At 40.1% G+C, this 19962-nt stretch overlaps 2 protein-coding genes across 6 annotated transcripts in view; one reads left to right on the forward strand and one right to left on the reverse strand.

The window, feature by feature from the left end:
* Positions 1–14238, reverse strand: part of SGTB (small glutamine rich tetratricopeptide repeat co-chaperone beta) — a 49415-nt gene extending 35177 nt beyond the window's left edge. For all 4 annotated transcript variants that reach the window (XM_060092959.1, XM_060092958.1, XM_060092957.1 and 1 more), the window contains exons 1-3: positions 14027–14238; positions 12782–12903; positions 3645–3748 (exon numbers count right to left, since the gene is read on the reverse strand). In XM_060092959.1, the coding sequence (XP_059948942.1) occupies positions 3645–3748; positions 12782–12881 (204 nt within the window). In that variant the 5' untranslated portion in view covers positions 12882–12903; positions 14027–14238. The remainder of the gene's footprint in view (positions 1–3644; positions 3749–12781; positions 12904–14026) is intronic.
* A 137-nt stretch (positions 14239–14375) lies between these two features.
* Positions 14376–19962, forward strand: part of NLN (neurolysin) — a 94632-nt gene continuing 89045 nt past the window's right edge. For both annotated transcript variants that reach the window (XM_060092962.1, XM_060092963.1), the window contains exon 1: positions 14376–14562. In XM_060092962.1, the coding sequence (XP_059948945.1) occupies positions 14522–14562 (41 nt within the window). In that variant the 5' untranslated portion in view covers positions 14376–14521. The remainder of the gene's footprint in view (positions 14563–19962) is intronic.

Below are 19962 nucleotides of genomic sequence, written 5' to 3' on the forward strand. Positions count from 1 at the left end.
AAATTAAATAAAATACAATGTACTTCCATTTAGCTACATAGAGTCATCCCAGAGAACTATAAATTAAAGTAATAATTATTTAGTATATCATCTGTAAATCTATGTCATGACGTCTAACATCTAAATAACACTGTCAGCAAGAAATAGGGAAAAAGTCCCCCAATATACTTTTATTAGAAAAACAAATATGTGGAATTTTTTCTAGAAAAAAACAGGCAGCTGTGAATCAATTTTTTTTACTTGCTTTCGCTGTATCTAGAAATCCTACTTCATAAACAAAAACAGAATCAGTATACAAAGATAGTAATTGAATTATGCTCAAAGGATTGTTTAGTGAAATTTTTGAAACATAATGTTAATATCCTAAGAGAAAGTCAAATCCACAGGTACCAAGAAAAGCATTTATAATATGATCTTTTTTTTTTTTTTTTTTTTGCGGTATGCGGGCCTCTCACTGTTGTGGCCTCCCCCGTCGCGGAGCACAGGCTCCGGACGCGCAGGCTCCGGACGCGCAGGCTCAGCGGCCATGGCTCACGGGCCCAGCCGCTCCGCGGCATATGGGATCCTCCCAGACCGGGGCACGAACCCGTATCCCCTGCATCGGCAGGCGGACTCTCAACCACTTGCGCCACCAGGGAGGCCCTATAATATGATCTTATTGTTTAAATACATGCACATACATTCACATGCACACAGGCTGAAAATCAAAGACTGGAAAGGTATACACAAAAGGTTAACAGTAGGAATATTTGGAAGTAGGATTTTCAGTCTCTTCTTTATATCCTTCCATATTGTCCAAACTTTTTAAAACAATGGTCATAGATTTATTTCCTCATTAAGATAATCAGCAGTATAAGATTCCTGTTTTTAGCACCTACTATCATCCTCAATCCTCTTTTTCAATAAGGTTCAAACCAAAGTGCTTATGAAAACTAAATGAAAATTTAGAAATGTCTTGAGTGGCACTGGGAACACAGTGTATTTTTCCATTTTTGGAAGATTCTTTTTAAATTGTGTTGTTTTTAAACTTGACTCCGAAGTTCATAAATGTTTATAATTTTCAAAAGAGTATAATTTGTAGTCAATATACCTATGTACCATATTTTTTTTTTTTTTTTTGCGGTACGCAGGCCTTTCACCGCTGTGGCCTCTCCCATTGGCTCCGGATGCGCAGACTCAGAGGCCATGGCTCACGGGCCCAGCCGCTCTGCGGCATGTGGGATCTTCCTGGACCGGGGCATGAACCCGTGTCCCCTGCATCGGCAGGCGGACTCTCAACCACTGCGCCACCAGGGAAGCCCCTATGTACCATATTTAAAACATACTCACCATTACCTTTGTCTTGACTAAAATGCCAATGAACTTGATAGCTCTAACATTGGAAATACACTGTGCTAATTACACACAAGTATTCACAAGTACAAAATCACTATAAAGTATATGAGTTGTTCTTATTTTTAAAATATCTTTATCAGTCAGTTTTTCTAAACACAAAGTATTAGTATAAAAAAGTACAGAATCAAAATGGGAGCCTTAATAAGTAGAGATCAATACTAAAAACGGACTGTGTAGCCACTCAGGATATAAGTGTAGTTCAAAGACTCATTACTGCCCTACAGTACTTTGCTTTTAGGGTTCCTTCTACTTCAAATCTTCTAACAAGCCTAGGCAGTTTATATGTGAAAAAAGTGAATTTTGGGGGGGTCAGAAAAATGGCATATTGAAAAATGGATTATAATCCATTCTGTCTTCTAAATCCTTTTGGATTATTTTAATGAAATTGCCATAATTTTACAACTTTGAAAATTAATTCTCATGTTCATTCAATACATTTGAGCAGCCCATGATGTGAGGACAAGTGTTATCCACTTTATATAAAAGGAATGAATCTTTTAGTATATAAATTTAATTGGGGGAAAAGCAGTATCCTAAAAATAGATTGCCCAACGTAACCAAGTACAATTGGAGAGGCAGTAGTTTCTTTAATTATAAGAGTCTTGATGCTGCTTCAAACAAGTTTTGGACTTTCCCTGCGATACTCTGCTAACAGACACATACGTAATGAAGCCACAGCTGTTAAATAGGAGTGTTAAAGGATTGATGCCACAAATAACACCATGTAGATATACTATGGAGCCAGGTTTTTTTATTGTTTTTGTTTTTGTTTTTTTTTGCGGTAGGCAGGCCTCTCACTGTTGTGGCCTCTCCCGTTGAGGAGCACAGGTTCAGCAGCCATGGCTCACAGGACCAGCCGCTCCGCGGCATGTGGGATCTTCCCGGACCGGGGCATGAACCTGTGTCCCCTGCATCGGCAGGCGGACTCTCAACCACTGCGCCACCAGGGAAGCCCTGGAGCCAGTTTTAAGAAACTATATTTTTAAAATAGTAAGCAACAAATTTTTACAATTAAGTACAATCAGAGAGAAATAGAAGAAGAAAAAAAAAAGAGCTCTATTCAATCAATCTGAGCTTCCTGGGAGGAAAAAAAAAAGTATTGATCTCTTCAGTACTAGTCAATGATAACAGGAGCTAAAGAGTGAGCAAATCCAAGTGCCATCTCACGCACAAGCCTCTCGGGCATCTCAGAGTAAAGAAGGTGGACTTCTGCCATAGCCATGTCCAGCCTCTGAAATAGGGCTCCCTAAGGATGCCACAAGCTCAGACAATGAAAGAACCACAGAAACCAAAGAGAAGAAAAGGACCACAGAGACATTCCACTATCTCTTTGCATCTTGTCAGATAATTAGAATTCATCTGTTTGATGAATTAATGTATAACTGTATTATCCTTTTATAAAAAGAGGGAGCAGTTTACTGCCAAATTACCATTTTCATTGCAACTCTAAGAACCTCTTCCTAACAAATTCTAGAAACAGTCTGTGCAGTATTCTCAGCCATGTCCCTGCCAAGTTGAAGTATACCCTGCATGTTTCAGCTCCTCTCCTGAGTTCCTCATTCTGTACTGAAGCTTGAATACAGAGTTAGAATAATAAAAGAGGTTCACATGGCACCAAAATGTAATGAAAAACCACGTGGCCGGCCCCCCTGGGGCCCTAAACTCACTAGCCTTAAGATTTTTCAATCTTATAGTCCATATTTCCTGAAAAGGCCAGCAACCAGAGACCATGTAAACAGTCCTAGGGAGCAGAGATCAGAACACCTGGATTTCAGTCTTGGTTTTGCACACTGACCCTGAACCTTTCCCTGTTTAAAGAGCCCCATCAATGGCCAAATTTGATAAAATCTGCTTCAAAATGATGATGCAATTCCTGATGATTCCTTTTCTATATGGTTTCTCCCTAAACATTAAGACTTTTAACTTGTATTTCATGTTTTTGGGAAATATCAATTCAGATGTCAGAAATCTAAAAACACCCGGATACTGTAAAGGACTTAAAAAGTCAACCATGATATATCATTAAATATAAAAGAAGGTGAGAGGGTGAGAAGAGTTACTAATATGAAAATCTAAAGCACATTAAAAGTTATATTTTAGGTGCCAAATCATCCATGTGGACCAACTATCTTATACCCAGGAAGAAGATAGTTACTTAAAGCCTGGCCCCTCAAATATTAACAATCCAACCTAATACTGCAGTCATACTTAGAAAATGAGATACTAATGAGAAAACAAAGACAGCTTACCTTACAGAAGGAATTTGTGAACATTTCTGTCAAAGGCTGTGAAACTGCTAGATGTGTATCTTCTGCGCTGATTTTAAAAACTGTCTCCAAGCACTGAATTGCAACTTGAAATAAATTTTAATAGTAAAAAAAAATTAGCAACCTAAAAAAAGAAACAACCTTTTTTTCTGGTAGAAATCTGCACTCTGCAGTCTGTGGTAATTCAGCATTTTGATCACAGAACATATGGAAAACTAAATGGTTCATCTGCATAAAGATTTCTGTTTATAGACCAGCTATTGAGGGAAGACAACTTAGTTTCTTATTCCTCACTTAAAGAAAAATGTTACCTAGAATATAATTTCTCAGTATATGTATTACATCATATTCTTCTTAAAGCAGGTCATTAACAACATATTCCCCATTACCAGTACCTTGAATAAAACTTTAAAAATTATCTTTTTTAATGTGAGAAACAGAACTCTCAACCTGATTAAAAATAGTAAGAGAAACAGTCTTTGGCACATAGGAAACACTAAATATTAATCCTGGTGTACTTACTTATGTTAAAATAGTTTGGCTTTTAAAAATTCATTCAGGCATGCAAATTTACCAAGCACCTACTATGTGAAAGGTGCTGTTATAAGGTGGTAGAGATACAACAGTTAACCTAACACAAAAATCACGATCCCTGTGATGAAGCTCACCCTTAATAGAAGGAGGCAGACAAACACAGTAAGTAAAGTACATGGCATGTTAAATGTTGACAGGTGCCTCATCTACATTGATGTATGACAAGATAACCAGTATGGCTAGGGTACAGACTGGGTGGAAAGACATGGTGGGCGATTATGCTAGAACAAAGTCTGTCACTGGATGACAAGGCACCTTAAATAATATTTTTAAAGGACATGGATTTGATGCTATGGGCAAATGGAGAGCCATTAAAGATTTTAGTGAAGGAGAACAACATAACTGGATTTGTGTTTAGAACTAAAATACTAGTAAGTATAGTCTAGTAAGAATGCTGAGAATGAATTAGAGAGGGAAGCTGAGGAAGAAAATGGAAGCAAAAAACCAGGAACCCATTTATGGGTTCCTACATCAATGACCTAAACAAACAAGGAGCCTAAACTAGGGCAAAAACAGTGAAGAAAGCATATCCTGCCCTTTTTACAAGTCCTTACTGAGGGGATTGGAGGCAGATTCTTATCCTGAGAGTGTTCTCCTTTGAAAAAGAATTCTCTTCTGGCTCAACAAGATGGGGATGTAGCCAAAATGTCCAGTGTACTTCTAGACAGTGTGGAATAGATTCACTTACATTTGTGTATGACTTTTTTTTTTAATTCAGTTTGTTTAAACCAAAAACAAAAATTAAAAACAGGTCACTCATTCTCCCATTCCCCACTCCCTGTCTCTGGCAACCACCAATCTGTTCTCTGTATCTATGAGCTTGGGTTTTTATTATTATTATTATTTATTTTTTAGATTCTACATATAAGAGAGATCATAGGGTATCTGTCTTACTCTGACTTACTATAGATCCAATTACATTTGTGTATGACTTTTAAAAGACACATTATGGTCCTGAGAAAATTACCTCTATCATAAAAGAAACACTATTACTGTCACTATACACAGACCAATTCTCCTTAGAAAAGGGACTGAATAACAAACTGAGTTACCAACTACCAAAAGTCAAAGTGTCTTTTAGAAAGAAACTAATGCACTGTTTACCCAACCCTCATTCTCTCCCTTTCTATCCTTGCTAAGTAGTTGTTCTTGTACTTCAGTTGTACTTGCACTAAACACACTGGGCCATAAGAAAAGAGGCTCTCATTGCCATGAAGACAATTAATTAAAAATAAATTATTATTAATAATAATACATGTAAGTATATGTATATATTTCTTTTTGATTGGCATCTTTCTTTCCTTATCATATTGGTCATTTACTTTGCTGTGCCATGTAGCTAGCCAGTACATGTTTCTAGTATCGCACTTATCACACATACTACATTATATGCACTTAAAACATCAGTCTCCCATATTAGACTGTCTCCTTGACGATAAGGCCTACATTTTACTTATCTATTGACTTTAACACAGCCTGGCAAATAACAGATGCTCAATAAATTTAATCTATGTCTTTGTTTACAGTGGAAGTAACAGTTTAATTTCAGAGGAAATAGAAACAATAAAATTTGCAGAAGAGAGCACTTATTCCCCCCAAAACATTAATTCACAGCCTTGTGAAAGGTGGATAGAACCCAACCGAGGCCTTAACCAGAACCAGAGTATGGAACTTCACAGCTAAACACTGACAGGGGAAAAGTCCACATAAAAATATGAGGGATTTTTACACTCTAACTTGTTGAGGCCATCCAGTCCAGCTCCTTTACCTCTGCTGCCACTAACCTTAGAACACAGATCTGGCACATTCTAGACACAATCAAGTATTACTAAAGGAGGTGGCTGTTTGGGTTTTTTTTTAAACACAATTGTTCGTTTGTTTTAAAATCACTTTACTGAAGTATGACTGACATGTAAGAAGCGGCACATATTTAATGGACACAACTCAACAAGCTTGGGGATAAGTATACAACCGTGAAACCGTCACCACCATCAAGGCCACAGACATATACATACCCATCACTTCCCAACATTTCCTCTTGTCCCCTTTATTGGTGTGTGTGTGTGTGTGTGTGTGTGTGTGTGTGTTAAGAACACTTAACATAAGATCTACCCTCTTACTAGATTTTAAGTATACAATCCAGTTAGCTATAAGCACTGTGCTGAACAGTAGGTCTCTAGAACTTATTTATTTTGCATAACTGAAACTCTGTACCCTTTGACCATTACCTCCCCATTTCCTCTTACCCCAGCCCTTGGCAACCACCATTCTGCTCTGTGCTTCTATGAGTTGGACTATTTTAGATTCCACATTAAGTAAACACAATTGTTTTGATACATAAACTTGCTGCCAAAATGTTTAGTGTTCAACACTAACACATATTTAGAGAGATAAATGGTTTAGTGATAAAACCCACCACAGCCTTGGAACTCAGGACTCTCATTATCATTATTAATCCAGAAAAAAAATCTAATAACCTGGGTGCAATAATTTATCTTACTTTTACCTCAAGATTTTCATTTATGAAACAGGGATTATTATATGTGATCCTCCTTTCAGAAGGTTATACTCAGGAATAAATCATAAAAATCTAAAGAAATTCTATACACAATTTTGCTTCACTTTAACACCAAAAAATAATAGTCTGTTTGGTACTGATAAGGAGAAGGACAAGCGAAGAATTCTCAATAACACCATATCCCATCTATATAGCACTTTATACTAAAGCTTCCATATGCTATATTACCTGCCATCACTAATTCTGATTGTCTTGACAAATCTATTAGATGGAGGGGGCAGAGATCTCCACCTAACAGACTTAGAAATTAAGATACAGACCAAATGAGTGAGATGCCCAGGATCACTTGATTCAATTCATCAATTCAATTGAACAAATATTTATTGAGCACCTATCATGTGTCTGGCACTTTTCTAGGAGCTTTGTATATAACAGTGAATAAAACAGAAGAGATTCCTGACTGTTTGGGGCTGCCATTGCAGTGGGGGATGGAGAGGCAGACCGTAAACAATAAACTATACAAAGTAGAACAGGCTGAAGAGGATGGGAGCATGGGGAGCAGGCTGCAGATTTAATGGCATGCTCAGGGAAGGCCTCATTCAGAAAAGAGGACTTGAAGGAGATGGGGATATTAGCGTTATCTGGGGGAAGAACATTCCAGGCAGAGAAAACAACTGGAGCAAAAGCCTTTAGGAAAGAGCATTTGGTGCATTTCATTTGGTGCATTCAGACTGAGGAAGCTAATTTGACTAAAGTCAAATGAGAAAGAGAAGGAGTCTGTAAACAACACATCACAGAAGTCCAAATTATATAGATCCTTTAAACAATGACTGAGTAACATGAAGAGTCACCGCAAGATTTTGAGTGGAAAAATGATGGAATCTGACACAGTCTGTTTTAAAGGATCACTGGTGGCTGCGTTTAGAAAAGTCAATGAAGCAGCAATTATAGAAGCACAGAGACCAGTTAGAGGCCATCACAGTAAAATAAATACTTAGTTCTATTCAGGGGTAATATCAGTGGAAGTGGGAAAAAGTCAAGATATCCTTTGAAGTCACAGCCAACAAGATTTATTGAACAGTTAGATGCAGAGTCTAAGAGAAAGACAAGAGTCCAGAATGATAACAAAACTTTTGGCCAGAGCAACTGAAAAGATGGAGTTGTCATCAACTGAGTTAGGGAAGTTGTGGAAAAGAACAGATTTTGGGTGGGAGGATCAGGAGTTCAGTTTTGGAAATGTTCAACTTGAGATGCCTGTTAGACATATAAGTGGAGATAGCTAGTAGGCAGTTAGATATAGAAGTCTGGAGTTCAGAAGAAAGGTCTGACCTGAGGGTATACATTTGAGAGATATGAGCATATACATTTGAGAGATATGAGCATATAAAAAAGAATATTTAAGGCCAAGAAGCTGAACTGTATCATCAAAAAAGTGAGTGCAGATAATGAAGAGAAGAAGATCAAGCACTGGACCCTGGATATTCCAGGTGAGGGAAAACAAGAGGAACAAGCAAAGGAAACAGAGAAAGAGCAAACAATGAGATTAGAAGAAAACCAAGAGAGTATGAGGTATCCTGGAAGCCAAGTGAATAAAGTATATGGGGGGAGAGGGATGAGGAAACCATCATCAACTTTATCAGAGGCAGCTAATAAGTCAGATGAAGACTGAAAACTGACCATTGAACTACCTAACACAGAAATTGCTGATGACCTTGATGAGAACAGTATGAGTGGAGAGATGGAGGCAAAGGCCTATATGGAGTGCTTAAGAAAGAGTAGGAGATGGGACTTCCCTTGGTGGTCCAGTGGTTAAGAATCTGCTTTCTAATGCAGGGGATGGGGGTTTGATCCCTGGTTGGGGAACTAAGATCCCACATGCCGCAGGGCAACTAAGCCTATGCACCGCAACTACTGAGCCCATGTGCCGCAACTACAGAGCCCACAAGCTCTGGAGCCCACATGCCACAACTAGAGAAAAGCCCACGTGCCACAACGAAGAGCCCACACGCCGCAACAAAAGATCCCGCATGCTGCAACTAAGACACGACACAGCCAAAAATAAATAAATAAATAAATATTAGGAAGGAAGGAAGGAAGGAAGGACAAGGAGAGGAATTGCAGAAAGCAAGTATAGACAATTCTTTCAAAGAGCTTTCCAGCAAAAGAGAGACAAAAAAAGCAGGCAATATTTCAGTGGGGGGAGGGGTAAGTAGTAGTATGGCAAGAGTAATTAATTGTTGTTTTTGAATTTTTAAGAAGGGAGAAAGTTTATATTCTGATGGAAATTATCTAGAAGAGATTGAAAATTTGCTCATGTAAGACAAGGAGGGTAAAATAACTAGAGTGAGAGCCTGGAGTAGGTGAGACAGGATGGAATCCAGTCTGCGAGTAGAGGGGTTTCAGTTAGAAAGGACAATGGATAGTTCATCTATGGTATCTTAGCCTGGGCTTCTATGACAGAATACCATCGACTGGGTGGCTGATAGTTCTGGAGACTGGGAAGTGCAAGATCAAGGTGCCAGCAGACTCAACATTTGGTGAGGACCTGCTTTCTGGTTCACAGACAGCACCTTCTTGCTGTGTCCTCACATGGTAGAAGGAGTGAGGGAGCTCTCTGGGGTCTCCTTCATAAGGGCTCTAATCCAAGTCATGAGGACCCCACCTCTGAATACCATCACACTGGGCATTAGGTTTCAACATACGAATTTTGGGAGGACACAAATATTTAATCCATAGTATATGGTAATAGTTAGGCAGACAGGCAGAGTATGTGAGTATAGATGCTGGTAGGTGGGTAGATGGGGCAGAGAGAGTCTGTGGAAGTTGTTTTCTTATTACTTCAATTTTCTTGATGGAGTAAGAACCAAGGTCATCAACAAAAAGTGAGTACGGAGGAGGAGGTTTGGGGTTTTGAGAAGGCATGAGAAAGTGTTAAAGTGCTCATCTAGAGAGCAAAAATATGAATGAACTTGGAACAGAGGGCAGCATTAAAGGTCCACTTGAGGCTCATGATCATGAACTCAAAGTGGGACTAGTCAGTAAAGCTGGGTGTTTCATTCCATCTATACAAAGTCACATGGATATGGGCATGGAGTAGGTGGAGAGCTGGATTCAAACAAGGTTGGGTTTTACAAGAAAGGGAGTCATATACACCAGCATGATTATAATAATCAACAATGGAATTTAAGCTGGGCAAGAAGAGAGGTGTGAAAAGGTAAGGGATCAATAGCTTGGAGGTATTGGTAGGTCAAAGAATTGTTGGGGTAGGGATTCTATAGGGAGTGAGCTGGAAAGACAGGCAGCAGAAGTGAAATGTTTAAGATACAGATTAGGGAGGATAACAATAACAAGGTCTAGGGAAGAGTTTCTCAACCTCAGCAACTACTGACATTTTGGACTAGACAATTCTTTACTGTTCAGGACTGTCCTGAGCATTTGTAGTATCTTTAGCAGCATCCACAGCCTCTACCAACTAGATGTCAATAATACCAGCCCCCCAGTCGTAACAACCAAAATACCTCCAGATAATACAAAATTGCCCCAAATTGAGAACCACTGGTCTAGGGTATGACCAAGCAAGTGAAAGTGGTTGAGGTCACTGGAGTACAGAAGGTCAAGGAACCAAGTGGGAGAGAACTGGAAGAACCATGTATGAATGTATTACAATGGCCAAGAATTAAGACAGGAGTACTGCCAGAGAGACAGTGCGCAGGAGCCACGATAGTCAAAACATGAAGCAGATGTCAGCAGATGACAATAATTAGGAGTGAGTGACATAACCTGATGACAAGGCTCAAAGCTGATAATACACCAGCTTCACTATAGTGGTAAAGCTGGTATGAGAACTTAGGCTCCTCTCCTAGGGCTTTTTTATTTTATTTATTATTTATTTATTTATTTACTTTTGGCTGTGTTGGATCCTCATTGCTGCATGCAGGCTTTCTCTAGTTGCAACGAGCGGGGACTAGTCTTCCTTGCGGTGCACAGGCTTCTCATTGCGGTAGCTTCTCTTGTTGCGGAGTACGGGCACTAGGGCATGAGGGCTTCAGTAGTTGTGGCACATGGGCTCAGTAGTTGTGGTGCGCAGGCTCTAGAGTGCAGGCTCAGTAGTTGTGGCACACAGGCTTAGCTGCTCCTCGGCATCTGGGATCTTCCTGGACCAGGGCTCGAACCTGTGTCCCCTGCACTGGCAGGCAGATTCTTAACCACTGCGCCACCAGGGAAGTCCTCCTAGGGCTTTTTTAAATGTCTAGAAGGTGGGCAGACATTTCCACATGATTTCATGTTCAATTAAATTAGACTCACAGAGTCAAAAATAGGGGTTGATCAAAAACAATTGGCACCACTTCTGACTGCCATATATAACACACAGCTGAAGGCACATAGTTTTGGCCAAATACCATCCTAAAAATAGGACACAACATCTTGGTTTTTAAAAAACTCTCAATTTTCTTTCTGGCCCTTAAAAGTATTATACTGCCTTTGATGAGAAAAAAACCATCTTTTATTCAATGATTCCATTTATCTGTTTGCTACAGAGCACCATAAACAACATTTTCCTTAGATAACCAGTCGCCTTTATCTTCACATAGTCTAACAATTGAGGAGGACAAAAAGACCCTAATGGACTGATTGTAATCTCCAACTGTGTGTCACCAGCTCCTCTCACTGCCACCTGGAAAGATAATCTCACCAGATTGCAAGCAGATTTAGAGCAAATGCCCAATTTTCATCCCAACTTCCTAAAAGCATATTCACAAGGGAAGTACTTGTTGAAATTAATAGATGTGTCCCCTTTAGACGAGAAACAGCTCGAGATGGGCAATGCAAATTGTACTTTTATTAAATTCTCTCAAATGTACTGTCTCATTGCAATAATTAAATCTTTAGGCCACAAGGAAGCTGGGCTCATTGAACCTCCACAAGCCCAGCTACAGAATTCTATCTTGTTATGGCTATACTGAATTTAAATTTTCTAATGCATAAACATGAAGCAGAAAAGATGGTGTCAAGGAAACATGCGATGCCATCATCCAAGTTCTGCTCAACTTTACAGATTACTGAATCTAATATTTAAAGCTAACATAGACAAGGGTGAAATCCTCTTATTTCAAGTCCCCCAAGAGGAAGTTATCAGAGCTTAATAGTGATATAATTATTAGACTTGCATAGCGCTTTTATGATGACTAAGGTGTTTTCATATATTGACTCTAAACTGGATGCTTTCCTATTAGGAAGAGACAACAAGATCTTCAAAGTAAGAACCAGGATTTAAATCTCAGCTTTGTCACATATTAGCTGTGTTATATTACTTTATCTGCTTTCATTTACTTATCTGTTGAATGTGGATAATAACTAACTTAACAGTTACTGTGGAGAAAAATTTCCCTACAATATGAATAGCATAGTTCTGACACATAATAGTTGTTCAATAAATAAACAATAGTTGGGCGTCCCTGGTGGCGCAGTGGTTAAGAATCCACCTGCCAATGCAGGGGAAACAGGTTCGAACCCTGGTCCGGGAAGATCCCTACATGCGATGGGGCAACTAAGCCCGTGCGCCACAACTGCTGAGCCTATGCTCTGGAGCCCGCAAGCCACAATTACTGAGCCCACAAGCCACAACTACTGAAGCCTGCGTGCCCTAGTGCCTGTGCTCGACAACAAGAGAAGCCACCGCAATGAGAAGCCCGCACACAGCAACGAAGAGTAGCCCCCACTCGCCAAAAGCCCACGTGCAGCAACCAAGACCCAATGCAGCCAAAAATAAATAAAATAAGATAAAATAATTTTAAAAATAAATAAAAAACAATAGTCCTCTTGTTGTTAATTGTAAAAAACAAAACAAGCCTCAGAGAATGAAAACATCATAACCTTATTATAAGGTCTCTCTCCTTGAAAAATCTACAAAATGTTCTGATTTTGATACAACAGATCATAAAGTCACGCTTATAGCTATTATAGTCTTTATTTATAACACAAATGAACATAGAGAACAGGTACCTACCTTCCAAACTTTCTTGCTCATCTGAAGTATAAGCATCCATCTGACTTTGTTCCCGTAAGAAACGAATAACTGCATAAACTAGGTGCTTGATGGATGACATTTTTAAAGTTTAAACACTTTTCCTTGATAAGAAAAAGGAAAACACTGAAATAAGTAATTTTAAAGAATCAGTGAAGATTATAAATCACAAGGGTCATAAATTACATTAAAAGTAAAATCCTGTATTATCTTCACTCCTTTCTTTTTAAAGAGTCAAGAGAGCACAAAGTATAGATATGCTAATGTATGACATTTTCATTTACACCCAGTAATATTAGGTTATGTTAAAACTTGCAAAAGTAAAATCTTTCTCAAAACATGTACAACATAGCTTAGGATCTCACTGAATAAGTTCACTGTATCTTAGCAGTTTATATGCTACAGATCCAGAAAAGGACAGGGGTATAGATGCAGAGGCTTTAGTACTAAGTTGAGGGAGATTTCATACTGCTGACTCAGAAGCTGATCCACGCTGAGTATTTTCCTCTGTTTCATGAGATTTTTTTCAAATGTATGCACAATTTACACTCCACCTACTTTTGTAGGTGGAGACAGTTATGTGATGAAATATATTAGGGAAAGGTTGTTCAGCCATTGAGTGTCATTTTTAATTAAAAAATGGCATTTCTATTTAATCAAGACATGTCAGAAAATCATTGCCTAAGTCGATGGATACTACAAACCGACCAATGCTCTCTGCAGTAGCTGTGCTCTCGTGGACAAACTGGAAGCTCTGGGTCATGTTCATTCACATGGAATACTATCGCATCCAAGCAGTGGTGCAGGGCCATCATGCATTAATGGCTTATTTCCACTAAATCCAATCATCCATCTGCTCCCCAGGTTCCCTAATTCAAAGCCAGGGTGTGGTACCCACCACTAGGACGTTTATTATTTGTGTGCTTATTTTAAAAGCAAGCCCAGCCAATAGGCCACGGGGTTGCAAGTACTAAATAAGGCCCCAGGGCAGAAGGGTGAAAAAAGAATGGGGGGTGGGGAGGGGAGCGGGGGTGCGAGGGGAAATGGAGAAGGGCAACCTCCTCCGGGCTTCTCCCCCTTCCTCTCCACAGAGCATATTGACCTCCATCTCCCTCCCTTCGGTACCCAGGCCTCGCCTTGGCCCTGACGGGGTTTGCTGCGGGTGCGCGGTGCAGGCCCGGTCTGGGGCGGCGGGAGACGGACCCCTCCCATACAGAAGCCCCTTACCAGGGAAGAGGACGCGAGACGGTGGCAGCGGGCCCGAGGGCGTCGGTAAGTCGGTCCGCCGCCCCCTGATTCTCCGGGCTTGAGCCTGGCTTCGAAGCGCAGCACTGCGACCGGTGGCCCGAACTTCCCCGGCTCCCAGACCGCCGCCGCCCCTCAGCCCACCGAGCTGTGCGCTTCAACCCGGCTGAGGAGCCTCGCCAGAACCGCCCCCGGGGCGGTGCAAGACGCACAGGGCGGGACGCGGAGCGGGCGCGGGGCGGGGCGGGGCAGGGCGCAGACCGGGGCGGGGCCGGGGCCGGGGCCGGGGCCGGGGCGGGGCTGAAGTGGGCGCCCGCTTGGGGCTGCCGCACGTGGGAGGGTTCGGGCGGAGCTCGCCGCCGCCGCCGCTCTTGTCTCTTCTGCTAGGCCGCCGCGCGGCTTCCCGGCGTCCCGAATCCCTCACCCCCACACCGGAGGACAGCGCGCCCTCAGCCGCCGTCGCCTTTCGGCGCTCCCATGATAGCCCAGTGCTTTTCGGCTGTGCGAAGCCTCCACAGGTACCTCCCGTGCGCGGGTTAACCTTGACCTTGGGCAGAGCGGGGTCTTCTGCCCTGTCACTGCCAGGCGCCTCCGCCCAGCCTTTCCAGACAGCACCCGTCCGACGCTCCTGGAACCCTCCCTCCCCACAGTCCGCATGATCTACCCCGAGGGACACCTGGCACGTGAACTTGGGGCCACCTTTTCTTCATCCTCTCCCTTGAGAGGGCGTCCATTCCCCTTTGTTTGGGACTGCCTCAGCTGCAAGCAGTGAGACTGGTCCCAGGCCCAGGCCAAAACGAATGCAGAAAGATGGTCGGGATAAGAAAATCATTTGACTTTCGTCCCCATCCAGAACTGCAGACCTGTCGTTAACAGTGCCAGCAGCTGTAGACTCGAATAACAATTCTCATTTACCCCTCATGCACATCGTTAGCATACACATCGTTTAACACTCGCACAAGATGCAGCTGCTATGATTTTGCTGCTTATTTCCGTCCATGCTTTCTAATTTCCTTTTTATTTACTTCCCATAAAAAATTCGGCCTCTGGCCGGGGCTAATTGACTTGGCCCCAAATGGAGGAAATTACTGCTTGGACACGGTTTGGTGCAACCCCAGCTGCTGTTTTGGACTGCTTCCTTAGCGCCCTCGCCACACCCCTATGCCATAGACCAGTAGCAAGATGGTGAGAGAATTAAATTCTTTGCACGGATGCGCTGGATGGAATGGTTTTCAGAAACAATGCCACTACCACCCGCATCCCCAAATCTAGCTTTGAGCTGAAAATCTGAATGAAGAACCAACAGAAAAAGGGAAATATGTGTTTCTTGCTAGATCCTTATAAAGCCACTTTAGAACCTAGCAATCAGCCTGTAAGCTTTTTAACAGTTTTCTGTTGTACGTTGCCACTCATCTGTGTGGAGCTTTAGGCTACTCAGTCCTTATAGTTCTGGCGCATCTGGGGACAGTAGTGATCATAAAGAGTTAATGTGATGATTTTGACCATATTTTAGGCTGTTCTTTTAGTCTGCAGGCTGCAAGTGGTATAGCTCTCAAATGAAGCTATACCAACAAATGAAGAAATATATATCTTCCTATAACGCAGGTGTGAGAAGAGAGAATAAATTTCATATATGACAGTAGTTCTCAAACTTTTTGGTCTCAGGACCTCTTTACCACTCAAAAATTACTGAGGACCTAAGAACTTCTGTTTATGTGGGTTATATCTTTCCATATTTACCAAATTAGAAATGAAACCAGGGAGATTTTTAAAGTATTTATTAGTTTATTTTTAAAACAGTAATAAATTCATTACATGCATAAAATTTTTAACAAAAAATAACTATTTTCCAAAACATCTCCAAAAGAATCAGCGAGAAGAGTGCTATTGTGGATTTTTTTCCTTTGGGTTTTTATTTTTAATTGTGGTAAAATATAAAATTTACCATTTTAATCATTTTTAAGTGCACAATTCAGTGGCATTAAGTACATTCACATTGTTATGTAATCATTACCACTATCCATCTCCAGAACTTTTTCATCATCCCAAACTGAAACTCCTCATTATCCCCTCTTCCAGTACCTGGTAACCACTATTCTTTCTGTCTCTTTGAATTCGACTATTTTAGGTACTTCATCCTAGGGGAATCTTACAATATCTGTTCTTCTGCGACTGACTTATTTCACTTAGCATAATGTCTTTAAGCTTCATCTGTGTTGTAGCATGTGTCAGAATTTCCTTCTTTTTTAAGGCTGAGTAGTATTCTGTTGTATGGATATACCACATTTTATTTGTCCACTCATTCATCCATGGACTTTGGGTTGTTTCCACCTTTTGGCTACTTTGAGTAATGCTGCTGTGATCATTGGCATGCACATTTCTGTTTAAGTCTCTAATTTCAGTTCTCTGGGATAGGTACCTAGAAGGGGGATTACTGGATCACATGATAATTCTTTGTTTAATTTTTGAGGAACCACCTTACTGTTTTCCACAGCAGCTGTACCATTTTTACTCTCTATTGGCAAAGTACAAGAGTTCCAGTTTTTCCACATCTTCATCAACACTTGTTTTATTTATTTTTAAATAAGAACCATCCTAGGAGTGGCATTGTTTTGCATTTTTGCAAAACAAATGTGTGACTTAATAGAAGGTAGCTGGATTCTTACATCTGCTAACGTGTTTATTCTGTTGCACTGGTTTGTTTTGGTTTAAGAAGATGAAGAAAATCCCACCTGTCATATGTAGTTGGAAAAAGAAAAGTATTTTAATTTTAATAGACTTTTTAGATAATCATGGGTATTCTTTGATATCACATCAAATTTTGACAAGGGGTAGTTTTTTTAAGAATGGTTGCAATGTGAAATATGAAACTATCAACGTACTTTTTCTTACTGTTACGTTAAAATCCGTAGGTCTGTCTTACACTTGGAATGAGTCTCTTACCTATGCATGATTTTGTAATATCAAATACTGTTCATTTGGCAAATAGTGGCTCACTGTGTTATATACATAGCTTCCTAATGTTGACATATTTTACATTATCAAATAATCATATTCCTTAATGTCATCATCCCATCATAAAAGTTTTCAAATACTAGAAAGCTGGCAAGCTCATGGTGGCAGATACAGTTTTTCAAAATTCTAATTTTCATTTGAAAGCTGAAATTTTATCATCGATAACAAATACTATCAGTTGTTTTCCTTGAAGTGACAGCCTTACTATGTTACATTTTTGAGAGGATTTCTGTGAAACACTTAAGTCTGAGTAACCATAGTTTGTCTGTCAGTCATTTTCTCAAGTATAAATGGTGTTCCATGAGAAAAGCAGCTATTTCAGTTCACAATTCAGTCAGTTGCACAAGTGCTTTAATTTGCACAACCAAATCCTCTGGACAACCATTGTACTCAGGTATTCAGCTGGTGCACTTTATGCCTACTTTGCCACACATATATTTAATGGTTGAGATTTAATAAAATTAATAATTTTTACTATCTCATCAAGGACATTCTAAAGTGAAATTTACATTGTTTTTAGCATGAGGTAGTGACAGTGAAGAATATAATGGCTACTAGGACAGTTTGGTGCCATTGCCTGGATTTGTTCTAAGGTGCCAACAATTTTATCTACCATTGCTTTTCACCATCAGTGCAGACGTCAACCAAGTGAAAAAGGTAAATAAATGTCTTAGTATTTTTATGAAATACTTTCAACCTCACATACTCCTTGAAATGGTCTCAAGAACCACTCCCCATAGGATTGCAGACCACATTTTGAGAACCACCGGTATGTGTTATGCATGTTCTTTGTTTATGCATGGAAGAAAATAAATGTAAAAAGCCGTACAATTATTACTTTTTCAGAAGCTAGCAATCTACCATAAATATATTAACTATTTTGTTACTTAAGGGCATATATTGCAGTTAATCAACATACTCTACAGTAGTAGTAGTCATCCACCCATGGTTCTTGTGAGTGACTTAATCGCAGAATCTCTGTTTCGTCGTCGTCTGTATCTTCCTAAAGGAGTCAGTACTTGACTGACCCCATGGAAGGCCCTCTATGTACTCCTGGTTGTTTTCCTGTTTCCTTTGACACTTGGGAAGTCATTTTAGTGTTATATGAGTAACTAGGTTTTTACTCAACTGCCTTATGATTTCTCTTGGGTTTTCCTGTTGTTATAGTTGCTATATACTCGTTTCCCAAAGCCAGCTTTGCAGCCAGGATCATTGATGAGGGTATTTAGCCAATTTCTTGGGAATAAGTAGACTGGGGATCTGAAGACTGAATTGTAGTTGCTGTTCAACTAACCTTGTGACCTTAATTAAATCACCCAATTTCTCGGATTTCTCCTGAATTCCTTTTTTTTTTTTTTTTTGCGGTACGCGGGCCTCTCGCTGTTGTGGCCTCTCCCATTGCGGAGCACAGGCTCCGGATGCGCAGGCTCAGTGGCCATGGCTCACGGGCCCGGCCGCTCCGCGGCATGTGGGATCTTCCCGGACCGGGGCACGAACCCGTGTCCCCTGTATCGTCAGGCGGACTCTCAACCACTGTGCCATCAGGGAAGCCCCCGAATTCCTTATTTTGTAAAATGAAAATGACTAGATTAAATGACAAAGAAGATTTCTTTCAACTCTTATTGCCATAACAATTAAACCAGAAGAATTTCCCCTCCTAGAGACTAGATTGCAGAGCATGTGAGCCGAACAAAATCTGATGTACATTATGGAGTAAGAGATGAATGGCATGGTCAAAAAACTGAGAGAAGTGGGCTTCCTTGGTGGCGCAGTGGTTGAGAGTCTGCCTGCCGATGCAGGGGACACGGGTTCGTGACCCGGTCTGGGAAGATCCCACATGCCACGGAGCGGCCGGGCCCGTGAGCCATGGCCAATGGGCCTGCGCGTCCGGAGCTTGTGCTCTGCAACGGGAGAGGCCCGCGTATCACAAAAAAAAAAAAAAAAAAAAAAATGAGAGAAGTGATTTAACAGTACTTAGTCCAAATTATAGCTATAATAGCCCTAGTTTACCCTTCCAATTAAAAAAAAGCAACTTGGTTTGTGAAATTATGAGAGCAATGCATGTTCCTTGTAGAAAACTTAGAAAATATTGATAAGCAAAAGAAAATATACACAGTCCACCCATCCAGAAGAACCAATTATTAATAGCTTCCAAAATCTTTCCCGTGTAGAGACATATTTTTTAACAAATATGAGATTATATAATACTTATTCTATTATAGTTTTTATGTAATACAAACATCATTCCATAATGTAAATACCTATAATGTAGTCCATTTGGGAATGTATGAGAATCCAATTAATCCCTACTTTTGGATATATCAACTATTTCCAACTTCATGCTATGAGTAACAGTGCTTAGATAAACATTCTAGCTATCAAGTTTTTTCCTAAGTCCTTAATTATTTCCATAGTATGAGTCCTTAGCAATGGAATTTGTACATCAAACGGTATGTGTATCTTTCAGGCTTTTGGTACTTACTACATATTCTCCTCCAAAATGTTTCTACCAAATTACGCTTGTACCAGCAGAATATGCGATGTTAGTTTCCTACACCTTTACCAACACTGAGCATTTTAATATTTTTTATCCTTACCAATTTGATAAGTGGAAACTTCTCTTATAATAAAAGTTGTCTGATGTGAGAACTTATTCATATGGGAAGTCTTAGACAAATTAAATTATAGTCATTCATAAATTTAGCAATATTTATATATCTGACTGTAATTAAATAAAATTGAAATTCTCCCCCCAAATCCAGTAGATATATGCCCCCAATTTTTAGAGCAATGGTGCTAGAAAAAGAAATATCAACTGATAAAGAAAAGGTTTTAAGTACAGTTATCAAAAGCTAGACAGAGATTGTTTATAAAAATGGATTTTTAAAAGTTGTAAAGGAGGA

The sequence above is a fragment of the Mesoplodon densirostris genome, chromosome 3 (assembly GCF_025265405.1).
Source record: "Mesoplodon densirostris isolate mMesDen1 chromosome 3, mMesDen1 primary haplotype, whole genome shotgun sequence".
Classification (NCBI taxonomy): Eukaryota; Metazoa; Chordata; class Mammalia; order Artiodactyla; family Ziphiidae; genus Mesoplodon; species Mesoplodon densirostris.